The 18,509-nt window shown below is 37.7% G+C and overlaps 5 protein-coding genes across 6 annotated transcripts; 3 read left to right on the top strand and 2 right to left on the bottom strand.

The window, feature by feature from the left end:
• Window positions 1-223: 223 nt before the first annotated feature.
• LOC125227580 lies at window positions 224-1,079 on the bottom strand. The gene is made up of 3 exons (XM_048131920.1): window positions 921-1,079; window positions 626-699; window positions 224-441 (listed from the first exon to the last, which is right to left on the bottom strand). Exons 1-3 carry the CDS (start codon window positions 1,024-1,026, stop codon window positions 241-243), a joined length of 381 nt encoding a protein of 126 aa, XP_047987877.1. The 5' UTR covers window positions 1,027-1,079; the 3' UTR covers window positions 224-240.
• Window positions 1,080-4,435: 3,356 nt separating this feature from the next.
• LOC125227630 lies at window positions 4,436-8,451 on the bottom strand. The gene is made up of 4 exons (XM_048131986.1): window positions 8,410-8,451; window positions 6,606-6,774; window positions 5,746-5,819; window positions 4,436-4,658 (listed from the first exon to the last, which is right to left on the bottom strand). The coding sequence occupies exons 1-4, from the start codon at window positions 8,434-8,436 to the stop codon at window positions 4,461-4,463; spliced, it is 468 nt and encodes a 155-aa protein (XP_047987943.1). The 5' UTR covers window positions 8,437-8,451; the 3' UTR covers window positions 4,436-4,460.
• Window positions 8,452-9,385: 934 nt separating this feature from the next.
• Window positions 9,386-11,347, top strand: LOC125227598. The gene is made up of 3 exons (XM_048131940.1): window positions 9,386-9,512; window positions 10,670-10,746; window positions 11,135-11,347. The coding sequence occupies exons 1-3, from the start codon at window positions 9,425-9,427 to the stop codon at window positions 11,318-11,320; spliced, it is 351 nt and encodes a 116-aa protein (XP_047987897.1). The 5' UTR covers window positions 9,386-9,424; the 3' UTR covers window positions 11,321-11,347.
• Window positions 11,348-13,146: 1,799 nt separating this feature from the next.
• Window positions 13,147-14,458, top strand: LOC125227616. Of its 2 annotated transcripts, XM_048131971.1 has the most exons (3): window positions 13,147-13,274; window positions 13,660-13,736; window positions 14,060-14,458. In XM_048131971.1, the coding sequence occupies exons 1-3, from the start codon at window positions 13,160-13,162 to the stop codon at window positions 14,252-14,254; spliced, it is 387 nt and encodes a 128-aa protein (XP_047987928.1). In that variant the 5' UTR covers window positions 13,147-13,159; the 3' UTR covers window positions 14,255-14,458. The 2 variants fall into 2 exon arrangements, with proteins under 2 accessions (XP_047987928.1, XP_047987929.1); XM_048131972.1 differs by lacking the exons at window positions 13,147-13,274; window positions 13,660-13,736 and adding an exon at window positions 13,285-13,605.
• Window positions 14,459-16,032: 1,574 nt separating this feature from the next.
• LOC125227546 lies at window positions 16,033-18,059 on the top strand. Its single transcript, XM_048131882.1, has 3 exons — window positions 16,033-16,154; window positions 16,907-16,983; window positions 17,713-18,059. Exons 1-3 carry the CDS (start codon window positions 16,070-16,072, stop codon window positions 17,896-17,898), a joined length of 348 nt encoding a protein of 115 aa, XP_047987839.1. The 5' UTR covers window positions 16,033-16,069; the 3' UTR covers window positions 17,899-18,059.
• Window positions 18,060-18,509: the final 450 nt, after the last annotated feature.

Below are 18,509 nucleotides of genomic sequence, written 5' to 3'. Positions count from 1 at the left end.
GGTAGTAGTGGGGCTCCACTAAAGGTTATACTCGTATTCGCTATCTTGTACAGATTAGGAAATGTAGAAAAAAATCAGCCAAGTCAGCCAGCCCTCCATACAAATATTGACGTATTTTTGCATTAAAAATATTCATTCCAATTTCTCTCAATTAAAACACGATAACGAATGGTCGGTTTACTCCTTTGTATACTAAATAAAGGGAAAATAAATAAAACACTAAAACTATCCACATTTTATTTAATAATATGGTCCTTTGTTGTCAGCACAAAACTGCAATACTAAAAGCTCAATAACCGGGCACCCGCCAGCATCCTCCGGGCAGGTGATGATGACCGGGGAGTACCGACTGCCCACAGCGGTGATGTAAGGAGCGCTGCCTCCCTTACTGCAGGCATCCACGCTCTGACTCAGTAGACGTTTTCCAGACTCGCGGCATTTCTGAGTAAAATAGGTAATTATAATTAGTAATAAAATAGTAATCAATTTTATAATTTACTTTAAAACTACAATGACTTGTAAAAACATACTAGTACGGTAGGTATACTAGGTATTATAAAATGAATACAGCAATAAAATTATAATAATAATGCAAAACTATAATAAAACAGAATGAAAATCTTACGTCAGGAATGTATATCGTGCCACTTGGTTGGTTATTTTCCTTGATTTGACGAGTAGTGTTGTAAGGGCCCCTGCCTATTAAACAAATGATTTTATTTACTTGCAAAAAAAAGAGCGGTATTCTTATTTTAATAATACACAGTGCCGTGGTTAAGGGCGGTAAACAAACATTGACAAATTATAATTAATCGATTGAGTGTATCTATTGAATAGACCATTGATAGATTCATTATTGTTCAAGAGAATAAGACATTTATTTTTAATAAAACGTAACAATCTAAATAAATGTGACTTACTTGCACCGGGACCTAGCAAAACGCCAGCGCAAGAAGGACTTGGAATGGCGTCGACGGCGGCGAGCAGCACGATGAGCGCGAGCAGCGAGCGGGCGAGCGGCGACATGGCGGCGGCGGCGGCGGGAATGTCACGGCGGCGGCGTTAACAAGTCGTATACATATAAACACGCACTGTTCTTCATCCATATAAAACTTTGTTACACTTTAATTTAATTAATATACTTTAATAAGGCCCGTTCACACTAGGTTAGTTAAGTATCGCATTCAATATTGCTAAATGGTCTTGTAACCCAGATTCGTCAGAGAAAAAAACTTTTTAACAAAAAATAAAACCGCCTTCAAAAATAAGCGCGTTACAAAACACGGAGAAACTAAAAAGCCAAAAATAATAAACCTTTCAATTCAGATTTCTTATCGTATTGCAATAAGCTAAACATCCAAATTATAAACAAATCAATTATTTTTGTAGTCGGTACCAGACCTGTTCGTCGCCTTGCTAAATATAGCCTGTTTGCCCCACCCAACCATACACAGGCTGGTACCGACTCCAAAAATAATTGATTTGTTTATAATTTGGATGTTTAGCTTATTGCAATACGATAAGAAATCTGAATTGAAAGGTTTATTATTTTTGGCTTTTTAGTTTCTCCGTGTTTTGTAACGCGCTTATTTTTGAAGGCGGTTTTATTTTTTGTTAAAAAGTTTATTTATTTGTTGATTTTTAGTGGTTCCTAGTGATATTATATGTATCAGTCCGAATACATGTACAGTAGTGAAAGAATTATCCTTTAACTCCTAACCATTGAGGAGTTGACCTTCCATCATCAGCTCAGTTGATTTTTAGTGGTTCCTAGTGATATTATATGTATCAGTCCGAATACATGTACAGTAGTGAAAGAATTATCCTTAAACTCATAACCATTGAGGAGTTGACCTTCCATCATCAGCTCAGCCACATAAAATTATTACCATCAGACGTAAATACTGGTGTACCTTTGAAAAATAGACTAAAAACATTACATGTGCCTATAACATTTGAAGAGTTCCCTCGATTTCTCCAGGATCCCATCATCAGACCCTGACTTGGTGCCAATGGGACCATCTCGGGATTATACCGGTTCGATCAAAAAAAAAATTTTGAAAATCGGTCCACGATTCTCGGAGATATCGAGTAACATACATACAAAAAAAAAATAAAAAAAAAAATAAAAAAAAAAAACATTCAGTCGAATTGAGAACCTCCTCCTTTTTTGAAGTCGGTTAAAAAGTGGTCGAGTTTAATAACAACTGTAGGGGCGAGCGAAAAACATAAAAATTTTGCTTTTTTAATTATTAAATAAAAGAGTGACGGACCCAATCGTGGACAGTTTAAGATAATATTTTGCCTTTTTTGATATTTCGCTTATATATGTAAACATTCTACCACTGAGGGCCACTTGCACCAACGAAAATGGAGGGTTAACCCGCCATTTTATATGGAATTTGACAGTTGACAGTCCACTAACTCTGAGTTAAGTGGTCGGTGCAAGTGGGCCTAAGGGTCACTTGCTCCACCGAAAATGAGAGGGTTGACCCATGGTTAACCCGCCATTTTATATGGAATTTGACAGTTGACAGCCCACTAACCTTGAGTTAAGCGGATGGTGCAAGTGTTAGGGCCGCGTATTAAAACTTGAATGTCCTATCTTTCTTATACATTTCAAGCGTATTGCAGAATAGATACTGCTATTGGTTTCCTCATAGTTAACAAATTAAAATGAGCTATTTTTCCCGTCAAAGGTCAGTCCTCCAGTAGTGGATTCCCCATAATTTTACTTTTAAAGCCAACTCATACTCAATGAGTCAATTTTATATAGCCCAAATAAAATTAGTTTCCGTCATTTTCCGGATTGTTCCGTGTAAATCTTTGTTTCGTAAATTGTTCCTAGTTCCCCAGTTTACACCGAGTATTATTTATTTATTATTTATATACATATATGAACTCATCTCTCTTATCAACTTTAATAAGAACTCGTCCTGATATTTTTTCAGTAAACTGATGACTCCAAATTCCTTTAGTAATAACGGAATTAAATGAAACGTCAAAATTAAGCAGCTCTATGACTTTCGTTTTTGGTACAATGCCGTCAGCTTTTATTGGAAATTCATTTTAGATTTGTGCTTTTTTGTCCGAATTGGCGTCACCGTCCATTATAGGATCTTTTACATTATCTATTTCTAATTGTATTTATCAGAAAAACGTGGCAATAATTATGGCATTCTGTGTATCTATAGTCCTATAGTTCATTGAAAAAGTTTGAGTGACGGGCATTTAAATTGATTCGATGCCGTAAATAATCCATTTTCCAATTTTATTATTCTCATTAATACATTTTTGAAATTATTTGCTAAGGCCTTTCATTTGTTTTACGTTCTGTTTTCATACAAAATCATATTATATTTCATATTATTAATTGTAAATAAGGCGCCGTTTCCTTAGACATTTAATTTTGAAATTCTGCTCGACAGCCAAAAATGTGGTATCTACCTTTTTTTGAATAATTCGCATTCTTCAATATTCGTTTTTAACTGCGACTTCGTTCTTACATCTTATTTGATCTTATCTACTATCGATATTACAATTTGGTTCAGGATTGAGAAGTATGGATAATCTTTTTGTTGCATTTAAATCCTTCGTTTTAACCTTTGACGTGGCCTAGATGTCTATGGCGTTAGTTTTTTTGGCAGCTATTTAATTTTATTTCTGTCTAAATAATAATTATGTTTCCTCAAATTGCGATTTAGCAAGATTATGTAGAACCAATGACGCTTGCTGCCAATGACCGGGTTGTATAAAATAGTATCCCAGCATCAGCAGTTTCTAGGCGAACCTACCACGAACAACCTATAATAAGATTGTAGTTCCTATGATTCCGCTTAATTAGAATAAGGTACATAATAAACCTTTATCTGTAAGGTGATTAAAATAGTAGTGGTGGTAGTGGGGCTCCACTAAAGGTTAAGGTTATTTACTCGTATTCGTATATCGTGTGCAGACGAGGAAGGGTATAAAAAAAATCATGAAGTTTTGTTATCTACGTAACATGTAAAGTATGCCTAGTCAGCCAGCCCTCCATACAAAGATTAACGTGTTTCGTAGCATTAAACATGTTCATTCCACTTTTCTGTAGTCAAAACACGATACCGAATATACCCTTAAATGATTTAATTACACTCCTTTATATACTTTATTATTATTCATTTACTGCTGCGCGATACCGCTCGAGACCGAGCAAAGTGGCGTGCTAGAGTGTTGGAGGCCAAAACTCATTTTGGGTTATCGCGCCAGCCAAGTAAGTAAGTATTATTTATTTGTGTTGTGCCTAGAATGTCCCAGTAGTGGGCAAGGGCCTCCCTCTTCCTTTTCCACGTATCTCGGTCTTGGTCCGTCCCACATCTCGCCAACGCCGTGAAGGTTTGCCCCGACCCCGGGTTCGATTTTGTGGCACCCAGTTGAGTTAAAGATAAAAAAATGAAACACTTAAATATGTAATATATTAATTAAAATGTGTGTTTGTTGAAAGCACAATACTGCATGACATACAGCTCGACTACCGGGCACCCGCCGGCGTCCTCCGGGCAGGTGATGACGACCGGGGAGAAGCGGTTGCCCATGACGGTGATGTGGGGGGCGCTGCCTCCCTTGCTGCAGGCGCCCACGTCCTGACTCACCAGGTGTTTTTCGGAATCGGTGCATTTCTGAGTTTGTGAATTAAAATCCCATCAAAAACAATACTTGTAAAAAAACCAAGTCTCGCATCTCAGCTCTGAGTAAAGTTATGAAATCCCTGTCCCAAGATATTCAGTCCCTACCCTACTTAAAGGACCTTCTGCCATAAGTTTATACGTAGTTTATAGCTAACCTAACAACTTCTCATAGAGACCATAAGTATCAATATTAAAAATATTTTATGTTTTAAAGAAAATTGCCAGGCCGAGGCCAAGAGGCCAAGTAACATATGAATATGACTTGTGAGGTAAGACATTGTATTAGTTTCATGCGATTTGAGGTATCACTTTTTTGCTCGACTCGGCGGAGGCACTACCGTGTCGAGCAAAAATATAATTCTCTTTATTTATTTTCATTCTCAGGTTAGGATTTATAATTGTATATAAGTATTTCCCATCACGGAAACCACAGGGTATTCCGGACCTTTGGGAGGCGTGCGCGGAGCCGAAGCCAACACGTATACTATACTATTAGGCCCTTTTGACATGTAAGTAAGGCAAACAACGAGTAGATGCTGGCCTTCCCCGTGTCATAGGACTCACGTGGAGTAGTGTAAGGCTTTATAATATTTATTATAGGACATTCTTACACGTCAGATTGACTAAGTCCCACGGCACGGTAAGCTCAAAACGGCGTGGGAAATTTAATGGGTATTCAGACAACGATATTTATATGATATACAAATACATTTTAATATAAATACATAGAAAATACCCATGACTCAGGAGCAAATATTTGTGCTCATCTCAGAATGGCAGAATGAAAAAAAAATAACAACATACAACAACAACATACAATCACGCCTGTGTCCCATGAAGGGGTAGGCAGAGCACATGAAACCACTCAGGTTTCAGTGCCACTCCTGGCAAACAAGGGGTTGACAGAAAACGAAACTGTGACATTGCAGTGACAGGTTGCCAGCCTCTCGCCTACGCCAAAATTTAACCCATATCCCACAGTCGCCTTCTACGACACCCACGGGAAGAAAGGGGGTGGTGAAATTCTTAACCCGTCACCACACGGTTAAAAAAAAAAAAGATTATTCAAAAAACTTACATCAGGAATATTGACCGTGCCACTTGCTTGGTCAGAATTATTGATTTCTTGAGTACTGTTGTAAGGGTCCTTGCCTGTTAAACAATAGTTATTTGTTTCACAAGGGGGCAAAGTTGTTGTTTAACCGCACGTGCCAATATTGGCAACATTGATATCCGAGCCAGCGAAAGATTCCAATATTGAATAGCTTAGCGAGTGGTTCAAAAAATGGAATCTTGAGCGTTGCGAGGTTTCAAGGCACGGAGGTTAAACAAACTTTGCCACCGAGTGGAACACAAATTTTTTCACCACACCAACACGAACAAAACACTGACTATAAAACATCAAACTAAATCAAATCCATCAATTTATTCAATCATTTATGATTCAAAATCATCATTTCTAGGTAAATTGTATAAGCTAAGTTTAAGAAATCAATTTCAAATTTATATTTGTATTCTGTGTGTGTTTTGTTAATAGTACACAATGTCGTGTATAGTGTATAGGGTGGTAATAAATATTGAAAATATTTAATAAATCGATTGAGGGGCCAAGGCCTGGAGCCTGTCGAGGGGCCAGGGCCTGGAGTGTAGTTTTTAGGTTTTTTTATTTTTTATAGTATAGTATTTAAGTATAGTTTAAGATTTTTTATTCTCAATAATGTAACATTTAATTTATACTTTACTCTATTGGTGATTTTACTTAGAAAATCACTAAATGTATTAATCGATTGAGTGTACTTCATTCACTTCAATAGGTGTTCAAGTGAACTATGGATTAGATTCAAAATGATATAAATAAATAGTGTTACTACTAATTTTTTGCTGAGAAAAAGACATTGTTTAAATAAATCATCAAAATAAAATCCTTAAACGTTAGACCTCCACCAGGACCTAGCACCACGCTAGAGCAAGAAGGATTTGCAAGGGCGCCGGCGACGGCGAGCAGCGTGGCGAGAACGAGCAACGAGCGGGCGAGCGGCGACATGGCGGCGGCGGCGGCGGCGGCGGCGGCGGAGGAGCGGCGGTGCATAGCGCGTCGGCGGCGAGGCTGTTAATATAAGTAGACATTTTTAATTACAGTTGTAATGCGTAGTCTACACTAACACTACAGGTTAATTTAGAATGAATTACATAATATTTTCAAATAATATGCCATATTAAAAGGCAAATGTAAGACATTCAAAAATATCCTTTGTTATGCCTTCTTTATTTTTCTCTCTTCTATTATGAATTTCTTGGATGCATCACAATGTTTTTTGTAGGTTATGTTTTTTGTATAACGAGTAACTATCAATACAACAAGTTTTGAGCCTCGTGGTCCTACTGAATGTGACAAATAGATAATAAGATTTTTGGGAAAATGAGTTCAAGGCTGTACACATGCCTGTAGTGTAGGGACGCCTGGCCGGAAACAGGCGGGCTGTCGATCACATGATGCGTTGCCTGTAGCTTGCACAGCTGGCATGTCAGTCACGTACAAAATACTTTCATCCCAGTCCGTAAATTTGTTCGCGGCTGGAATGCCAGTTCAAGCTACAGGCATGTGTAATTGTGTATCGCAGGCCTTACATTCATGGTCCATCACGCGTAGTTTAGTAGTATTTAAGGATAAATATCTGAAGGAGCTTGCTGGTTCATTAAACTTTAATTAGCAAGGAAAATTGTTCAAGGTGAAAAACGACACGTAAGAGAACTGATAAGAATATCCACCTTTCATGGCAGCCTATGCAGCACGTATGCGATAGATCGATACATTTATGTATGGACTGGAAAGCCTTGAAAAATTAAATTATTTTCATAGAAAATATTTCACTTTATTATTTTTATTAGTACCTACCTGCTATAAAATTGTATGTTTAGTGTATATAAATAAATGTTATATAAAAATAAATAATAACAAAGGCACCACAAGCCTTCGGGAATTGTCATACCTGCGATCTCGGAAACAGCTGATTTGGTGATATTTGTTATGTGGGAGTTTTTGGGGGTGAATAATAGATACAGCTCACTCTTAGGTTCCAGGAGACGCGAATGCGCAAAATATGGTACATAATTGTATGGTTTAACATCTAAAACCATGATACAATAAAATATAACTCCGAGCAAACCTTGTAAGGCGTCATATTAAGTTCCAACGACCGCCACTGGCATTAATGTTGGACATGTCCACAAGATGACGTGTATTTGTGACAATCAGCGCCACTCTGTCAGGCACGTTACCCCAACAAACTGCTATACAGTTTGGCAATTTTTTTATATTTTAAAGTTGGTTTAGCCGCGGTGGGCCTAAGAGGCGCTGGCTGGATTATGACAGCGACAATCTCACGCGTCAGGATGCCGAAGACCGGGCAAAGTGGAGGATTGAGCAGGAGAGTGGACCCTGGGGCTAGGCCGGGAAAACGCTACCGCGTTGAAGAAGTAATATATTGTAAGGTTTGTCAGTTAGGTTTGTTGTATCGTTGCCATCAGCGTACCTATATCAAAGCTATATCGAATTTAACGCTATAAGTTACTTTACGCTTTACGCTAATATAGTAAACTTTAATGTACCTACCTAAAATATAACAATAAAGACTTTGGTGTTGCTTGCGGTTGATATAAAGATGACGTGAAGAACAACTATTTAATAATAAAACTACCGTGAGACACTGACATATTAAACATGTAAAATCGGGTAACTCACGTAAAATTGTCGAAGGTCACTCGACATTTCATTGAGCACGAGCGACGAGCATTTTCATTGAGCACGCGTGATGCCGATGGTACCCCGACGCAGACTGCGGGCCGCAGCTCGCTGCGACCGTTGGCTCGGCGCGGGGGTCGGTGGCGGCAGGGGCGGTGCGAAACTACCCTCACTTTCGGCATAATTGTCATTTGTTGGGTTGAACACTACACTCACTACGTCATTCGCTAAGGGCTCATCCACATGGACTACCGGCGTCGTACGTAGGTAATACCGTCTTCCAGCTAGGTCGAATCGTTACATGTTTAATAAATATTACAATTATTAGTAACTTTTCGAATGGTTGTCAAAGTTCAATCAATTTTTCAGTAGAAAAAGGACAAGGTTTTACGAAAAAATAACGTGTTCACTTCACTAGTTAATAACAACGATTTGGAATCTAGTAAGAACATCGTAAAGGGTCTGAAAATTAACGAATCGTGATTATGAATAGGCTATTTTAGTGTTAATAGTACCTACAGATACCAAGTTCCTTTTAATCCTTTGCACAAAACACCGAAGACACATGCCTATTGATGACCGGTCTGGCTCAGTCGATAGTGACCCTGCCTGCTCAGCTAAGCCGCGGTCCTGGGTTCGAATCCCGGTAAGGGCATTTATTTGTGATGAGTACAGATATTTTTTCCTGAGTCTTGGATGTTTTCTATGTATATAAGTATGTATTTATCTATTTAAGTATGTATATCGTCGCTTAGCACCCATAGTACAAGCATTGCTTAGTTTGGGGCCAAGTTGATCTGTGTAAGGTGTCCCCAATATTTTTTTTTCAATAACGGCAAAAGAAAATAATTAAGCACTCATTTACCTAATTAGCTATTTGTAACGAATCAGACTTCGGTTTGCACTAATTTAATAACCTTTTATAAGTATTAATTACTACTAATTGCGAGTGCGATCTATATAATGGCGTCGGCGGCGTCGGCGCGCTAAGTTTTCCGACGCCGCCGCCGCCGAAATGTCGCTGATCGCTCGCTCCCTCACCGCTCTCGTTGCGCTACTCGCCGCCGCGCACGCGCAGAGCAACTGTCAAACTGTGCTGTTTGGTAAATATGTGTGTTAATTATAGACCAAGTTCAATAATTTCTCTAGTAAAAAAAATTACAAATGTTATCATTTTATTTTTACTCGCATTTTATTTGTAAGTTTAGAACCTGCGCCCGCGGCTTCGATCGCGTTAAATTTCAAAATTGCGGAATGCCCCATACAAACTCCCAGCTCCCATTTCAGGAAAGTAGGGGTTAAAAAGAGACAAAAAGTAGCCTATGCCACTCTCCACCAATTCGACTATCTTCACTTAAAAAAACATGTCAATTTGTGGCTCCGTTTCGCCGTGAAAGACGGATAAATAAACAGACACATACACTCTCCTATTTATAATATTACTAGCTTTTGCCCGCGGCTTCACACGCGTTGGAAAGAGACAAAAAGTAGCCTATGTCACTCTCCATCCCTTCAACTATCTCCACATAAAAATCACGTCAATTCATCGCTCCGTTTGGCCGTGAAAGACGGACAAACAAACAGACACACACACTTTCCCATTTATAATATTAGTATGGATAAGTATAAGTATGAATTAACGTTGTAAAGAGGTCGATACGTCGAGATGTATTATAAATTCACTAGACGCGATATAATACGTCTTCATAGCTTTATTTCATGAGTAACTATCGCGCTAACCGAAGACAATATTATTCAGAACATATAATACATTGTGTTTAACAATTAATTTTATTTTATATCTTATCTTTTGCCGTATTTTTTAATTATTGAAATGTTTATTGCAGGAATAACAATAAAACTTAGCGCCTTTAGGCATTCTCTACCAGTCAACCATTGGGCAAAAAGAAGATAGTTTGGTGCAAGATTAAACATAGAGCCAGTATGAGAGTCAAAGAGTTCAAGTCGATACGATTATAAAATAAACAAATACAATAAATAAACCAACGTACAATTTCGTATAATATTTAGTGTATTATATTTCGCGTTTATTATTTAAACTGTATAATTTGGTATTACGATAAGAATACGCGTAACAGTTCAGTTTCTTTTTGTATACATATTGTGTGACTAGCGTCAATCGGCTATCAGTAATTAAACAAAAATACGTTACAGAAAAATTCGTAAGTCGCGAAATAGGTATCAGATCTCTGCAGTCTTGTACCTATTCTTGTGCACTTGTTATTCTGTCTATTTACAGGCCTCGCGACTAGTAATCCAATAACCTTCATGCCGACCCAGTATACGTCTGGAGGAGCACGACTCTACGTGGACAATGTAAGACACATTTTCATTATTTGGTCAATGTTTTGGAAAAAGAAAGAAACCCAGTTTTGATATTAATTAGGTGAAATTTATAAACTATTATAAAATCTCCTTCGTCTTCGTTAGAATTCGATGTACGCCCTTGCTTTCAATTTTATATGTCATTTTGTACATTATGACACGGTCGATTGTGAATAGAAAAACAATCAAAATATTTTACGAATCATATTAATTATTAACGTGCAGAAACATCTACAAACGATGCTGTCAAGCTTAAGAATGAGACGTATGTTAGCATAAATTACTTTCTTGAACGAAACTAGAACTTTTATGAGGTCTGGTCTTAGTGGCTCAGTTGTCAGATCACTAAAATTGTTTTTAATTCAATTTTTTGATGCAGGAATGTCAAAAGCAGCAGGGAAGACTGTTAGCCGGCGAGCTGATCACGGCGTGCGGCATCACCGCATACGGCGCCACGCCCGGGATCAGCCAGGCGAACGCGCCGCACCTCTCGCCCATCGACGTCACGTGCGCCGACGGCTGCCCCGGAGGAGGCGTTGCTAAAATTATACAATACTGCTATTAATCAATAAATCACTCTTCTATACCTAAACGTTCTGCTATTTTTTTATATAAGTAAATCATTCATTCAGGGTTAAAAAAAAATACAATGAAATAAAAGTCAAAGTCATAACCCAAACCCAAGGTGCTAACGCACGTTGCATTATATAAGAGGCACCGACCTCTTTGCCAAGGAACCAACATAAAACCATCTGGCCTTTTGCCATCATCACGGCATAATCCCGGAGGCTCCTAGACACAGGGTATATTAGCAGAAACCAAAGCCCTGCGAATTACCTCATTTATCGCGTGGTGACGTGAAAAACTCCCCGCGCACCTCTGGCAACTAAGGCCATGGTGGCCGTCCTCCTGAACTTATGGCTCCACACACACATCTGTGCACCTCGCAAACCTTCGATCCCAATCGCCCATTGTGCCTAACGGGGGGAAAGGTAGCGCGTGAAGCCTTTCTCCTGACTCACACCTAGATGCGGCCTTGAGGCGGGCCAAATCCGAGCTGACTGATTCACCCAGCAAATCTGCCACCATCTTCTTACATAAGATGCCATCCCAACCTCTATGAGTGGCAGGATTGCTTGGCGGATCCGTACCCCGACAAATAGACGACCACTTTCTAAAAGCCTATAGCTTTTTTATATTATGTTTCATACTATAACTCCCCAGGTGTTAGCAGGAACATTATACTACCAATAGAGTTTAGTTCTTTGGGGGTAAGTTTCTTCTTACTAGAACTTTCTACCTCATAAAGTTCAACCTCGAAAATTTGCGTAATTTTTGACCATAATTTCAGATAAAACGTTTCCTATTCACGGAAATCAGCCCCATTACTATACAGAATTATTCTATTAACAACTTATATTTAAAAAAAAAGTAGACACTGTCAGAGACCTAGGAGTCCTCGTAGATAAAAAACTCACGTTTATTCCTCATATAGATTCAACTATAAAAAAAAGCATCAAAATCCCTCGGTTTCATAATTAGAAATACAAAATCTTTAAAAAAAAAAAATGTTTCTATACAACTCACTAGTACGCAGCACACTCGAATATTGTGGGATAGTCTGGCGCCCCCATTACGCAGTGCATAGTCTACGGATTGAAAGGATTCAAAAACGGCTCCTGAATCACTTAGCATATTCTACATCTAACAGCAGGAAAATTAAAAGCTATTCAAATCGTCTTCAATATTTTAAAATTAAAACTTTAGAGAATAGAAGAAACATTTCAGATTTAATATTCTTGTCAAAAATTATTAGTGGCTAAATTAACTGTCCCGAATTATTATCAAAATTTAAATTTAGAGTACCTTCTAGAAATCCTAGAAACCCTATTAACCTTCTATCTCCGCCTTTCCGTAGGACTTGTCCTAGGCTCAAATTCCCCAATTCAAAGGCTGTGTAAGTTGCATAACAACCACAGTAAAATTGACATGTTTTGCGTTCTTTTACATAAACTTAAACGTCAGCTTCACGAAATAGTAGTTAAGTAATTAGTTCGTAATTAATTTTCGATGTTAAACATTTTTGATTTGCATGCAGTGTTTACCTCCATTTTATTGTACACTTAGTTCTTAGTTGTATAACTGTATAATTCATGTATGCATCAGTGTAACAGTTACTGGTAAACCAATAAAATAAAAAAAAATAAAAATCACAACCTCAACACGTAGGTATAAGAGTTTTTATCGATATCTCTACGCAAAGTTATGAAATAATTCGTTAATTAACTCGGTTGTGACAAATTGCGTAATAACATTGGTTTCATCTGTAAGTATTGCTAATTGGACACTATAATAACGGCGTCGGCGGTACGAGCGCGCCATCCGCGCCGCCGCCGCCGCCAAAATGTCACTGCTTTTCCGCTCACTGCTCGCGCTCTTAGCGCTGATCGCGCTTGGCACGCTCTTAGCACTGTTTACTAATGCGTCACATGAAGAAATATGCACTATAGAACTATTTGGTAATCACATGTGAAATCATTAACTGCGTGGCCAGTATCGACAATGAAATCATAAATTGTAACTTTATAACGTTTTAATAATCGATGAAGTTACACGAGGTATTTAAGAGTGAGAAATATATTAAAGAAGAAAAAACATTGGTAAATCAGATGAAAAGAGCAGCAAGCATTATTAGCTACGTTTGATTCATTGAACTAAGTAGTAGCTATTTTTTAGAAAAAGGGACCGAACAAATCTTAAAACAGTATCTTTGAAGAACTCTGTTGTTTAAATAATGGAATCTGCTCTAAAAATATATCGATCAAATAAATTAGTGGTGAAATGCTCAAGGTACACTGTAATTAACTTTTACTTACTTGACGCTTACTAAATAACATTTTACAGGCAGAAAAACTATAAAGGACATAAATGGGAGACCAATCAGGTTTTGGACTGGAGGGGGCGTAATTAAGATTCCAGATGTAAGATTAAGTACTTACTTAAATATTGTTTCTTATAAACTTACTTTTTACCGTAATGACCGACCGTCCGGTTTCGGGCTCAGACTATTGTTATTTCTTTTTCTGTGACGGCCAGACAATCTTATAATTATGGCTCAACATTTTTCGTGCAAACTCACAAACACGCTAGTTTTGTTTTACGGCAAAAATATGACGGGCCGAAGACAGTGCTGCTCTCATTTTTACAACTTCGTTTTACACTACCTCGACAGACTTTGACCAGACTCTTATCATCCTTACAACAGAAAATACTGGAGTTCTTAACGGTACCTTTTCCTTACCAGGGCTGTAAAGAAAAAAACCACTCAATAGCAGGCGTGCTGGTCCGGGTCTGCAACTACAACCAGAAAGGCCAGAACGGGAGGCCCATCGTCACAGAGCTGGACGACTTCTCACCGCTGAACGTGACCTGCACCGACGGGTGCCCTGGCGGCGGCTCGTTGACCTATACGCAGTACTGTCACTACACAAAGAAATAACTCTTCGTTTTATTTGTTACCTATTTTTACAGCTAGTTTACTTACTTGTATTTAGAGAGAGAAAGAGAGATTTTACAAATTAATGTGAATTAAACTTTGTTTTGTGTATGCAGTGTACTTTAAAATAGATAAAAAGTTAGCACCAGAGAGTATTCTTTTAAGTGATACATTAATTGTTAAAACTGTAATTAAATGTATCACCTTTACTGCAACTACAGTAATTGTTTGTAAACCTTCAATAGTCAATGGATGCTTTGTGCCTTTTAAAATTTTCTTATTCGTGTAATTTGTCAAGAGTCAGCTCATACGAGTTTGTAATACGAGTTTCTCTTACGATTCAGCTCATACGAGTTCATTTGAGTTGGTGTAATATGCCACATGCTACGTCACTAGTTTGTTCATCGGTAATATGTTTAAATAATGAAAGTCTGGCTATGAGAATTATTTTTCCCTATTCTCTTCCAATTTAATATCCTGTCCTTAACCAGTGTCTTGTGCACAGGCAATGAAACTTTTGATAGGTACTTAATGCAAGGCAAATTGTTCCGGAGAACCTAGCAATTGTAAAAAACATCCAACTAAATTATAAATATGTACGTACCCGTGTGTGTCTACTACCTACTCGTCTTGTATGAAAAATTACGAACTAAATAAATTAAACGACACGTGCAAAATCAGCTGCAGGTGATTTTCAAAGTATTTGTTCATTCCATGTAATTGTAACTGCGTATTTAGGTAGTAAGTAACACTGCTAAAATATAAGTAGCGTGGCAAATACAGTGAACTAAGTACTACCGTTTAACTACTTTAATCTAAATTCACTACTTCCTAGTACTTCCAGACTATTCTAGAAGAGATCACAACCTCCGAGAATATTACTATCTATGTATATAAATCTAAATTTACGCAAACTAGTACGGGTGATTCTGGCAATTTATGATTTGATCTAGTCAAACAGTAGTTTGTACTCTGATCTTAGTCAGTGAGCTGCGATATTGCATGAAGAAATTATGAATGAATTCATTGATACATTCGCTATACACTTTTGACGCATGCACATTGTTAACCTTAACACTCGGCATCTTTGAAGTCTGTTCTACCGGCTCTAATACAAAGTATTTTTTCGAGTAGTTAGTTAGCTGACGTTTCCTTCATGGTAATTGTATGTTAATTCTGATAGCGGGTTCCAACATAGAGACTCACTTGATGTGGTGTTGATGACCAGCTTTTCAGGGGGGGGGGGGGGGGCAATCACTCGATATTTGAAGAAATCCACAGTAATAGGTACTTATATAGAAAATTTTACATTATTCAGACTTTTGTAACATAAAGGAAAAAAATAGAATAATTTAAAAAAAATGTGTAGCTAGTATGAGTGGTACTTATCGCTCACAGAGTTTCGGCTTAGTGTCAATAAAAAATCAGACTGATAAAAATATCTATAGCTTCATGATACTGTATAAGCGTACATAGTAACATGAACTGTAATGCAATGAAGTCTTGTGTTGTATTTACTTTATAGTATTTGCGAATATGCCAATATATTAAGGTGCGAGTAAGTATATAAATCTTTGCTGGAACATTATTATTTTTAAAAAATATAGGTAATAACTCATTAATTTATGCTAAACGCATAAACTGATACACGTGTTTTTTTTCTTAATTAGCAATATAAAACTAATTAAAACTCAACATTTGTCACAAATCGTAAGAAAATATTCGATTCGGATAATAGTAAACTGTTAGTTACGTTATAGGAGGTATATAACGGCGTCGGCGGCGCCGACTCTGCACCACTCCGCCGCCGCCGCCGCCATGTCGCCCGCCCGCCTGCTGCTCGCGCTCGCCGCGCTCCTCGCCGCCGCCCGCGCTCAGCAGAACTGCAAATCTGTGCTCTTCGGTAACTATATGCAGCAGAATGTGGGATATTTAAGCATGATATATACAAAGGTCTCGCGTTTTGTATACATATACATATTTAAAGTCACAGGCCGATCACGATTAAATAACATTACTTGATAATAATGATCTATATCAATTCTCTTTAATTTCGGGTAATAGTTTTTGATTTAATGTTTAGCCATTCATCTTTTTATAAAATAGAATAGAATAGAATAGTAAATATTTATTTGGCAAAGAGATACATAATAAAAACAACAAGTAATTCTTAATAACTAGTACACCAAATAGGATGCCACTCAGCGAATACCGTGTCTTATAGACGCGGCACTGGTTTTCAGGCCACCCAGAAAATTAATAACTAAGTCTTATAACTAAACAGAACGTAAATAGCACTTATATAGAAACTATGTTTGGACGTGATAGAAAAAGTGTGTGTGTATTTACTGACAGAACATAATATTTATATAATGTAAATAAATGCAAATGTGGCCGCTTAGTGTTAATAATTTAGTTGAGATTCAAGTAGATACTGTTTAAGATTGTGCTTGAAAGAGGTTTCTGAATCTGAATCTAAATTAAAAACTATTTAAAGAAAAAGGCAGTTGAAACATACCTAATACATACTTAGTCCTTAAAAATGTGATGAAGTTTGTCACTCGTAGTGTTGTGTTATGTTAACTCGTTTCTTAAAACTTATCTGAAATAAAGTTAAAAATGTTAGTTTATAAGTACTTATCTATTTTTTTACAGGCATAACAACTTCGATTCCAATAATCTCCGAAGCAGTTCAGTTTCCTGCTGGAGGTGGGCGAGTCACTATTGATGATGTAAATACTTTTTTCCTACTTTAAACACCATATTATCGGGGCTGTATATTAGAAAAAAGGTGAAACCTATGTCAATGTTGCTTTGCAGGTATTTGAGATTACCTCCCTTTTTAAAATTGAAGATTGGTTGATATTTTAATAATTAAATGAATGAAACCACAAGCAGATACCTACTCCTACATCAAAATCCTGTAAAAATATGTGTATACTATTAGTTCTTGAAATATTGCTCAAAATCATAACTTGCGTTAGTTAGATGCGTTGTAAGAAATCGTTGATCAGATTTTTATTATATTTTTCCTATGTGTTTTTTTACAGATACATGCATCATCATAGTATAACCTAACCATAAAATTAAAATTTTGAAAAAACCCCCGACCACGTCATAGTTGACCGATTTTTATGAAACATGGCTAACACTAACAGCTTTCAGACAAAAAAAAACTAAATCAAAATCGGTTCATCCGTTCGAGAGCTACGATGCCACAGACAGACACACACACACAGACAGACAGACATACAGACAGACAGACAGACACGTCAAACTTATAACACCCAGTCGTTTTTGCGTCGGGGGTTAAAAATGAATAGAGTGGATGTCAAAGTTGTATAGGTAGTTGCGTAAAAATATCAGGAGCTCGGCAAAAATCAATGAGGTGATCTACCTCCCCGCCAATAATTATAAGTCTAACTGCAGAATAGTAAAATATCAATTTGTCTCTTTTGCAGTGGTGTCTACAACAACTAAAAGGAGTAGCCAGGGGCAACTACGTGACGGCGTGCAACAGCGATCAGAACGGCCTGGCGCCCGACGTGTACCTGGTGTACGCCAACACGATCTCGCCCGTGGACGTCAAGTGCCCCGACGGGTGCCCGCGAGGCGGCTACGTGTCCGTCGTGCAATACTGCGGATAAGAACTAACTTGTTTTTGAATCATTATGATATGACCTAGAAACTCTCGTAATTCATCTTACGCGTGAATGTGAGTGACAGAGCATTTTGTGCACCAATCGGTAAAGAGGCCGTATCATATTGATATCAAAACCTGAATCCGATCAATACAGTGTGAAAATATTTTCTTCTTTCTTCATTATCTCCCTATTTTCACTTACATAATAAATATAAATAAATAGAATCGTTTTTTTACAAAGAAACAAAAAAAACAGCACCAAACTTATGCGACGCTGACGAAAAAACAGTTTCATTCCATCTCTGTTTGTAGGCTATAATATACATACATACATACATACAATCACGCCTGCATCCCATAAAGGGGTAGGCAGAGCACATGAAACCACCAAAGCCTCAGGGCCACTCTTGGCAAACAAGGGGTTAAAAGAAAACGAAACTGTGGCATTGCAGTGACAGGTTGCCAGCCTCTCGCCCACACCACAATTTAACCCATATCCCATAGTCGCCTTCTACGACACTCACGCCACTCACGGGAAGAAAGGGGGTGGTGAAATTCTTAACCCGTCACCACACAGGCTATAATATAACACATTTAATTTAATAGAATGAGTTA

The sequence above is a fragment of the Leguminivora glycinivorella genome, chromosome 6 (genome assembly GCF_023078275.1).
Source record: "Leguminivora glycinivorella isolate SPB_JAAS2020 chromosome 6, LegGlyc_1.1, whole genome shotgun sequence".
NCBI classification, from domain to species: Eukaryota; Metazoa; Arthropoda; class Insecta; order Lepidoptera; family Tortricidae; genus Leguminivora; species Leguminivora glycinivorella.
This window is presented reverse-complemented; position numbering and strand designations above follow the sequence as displayed.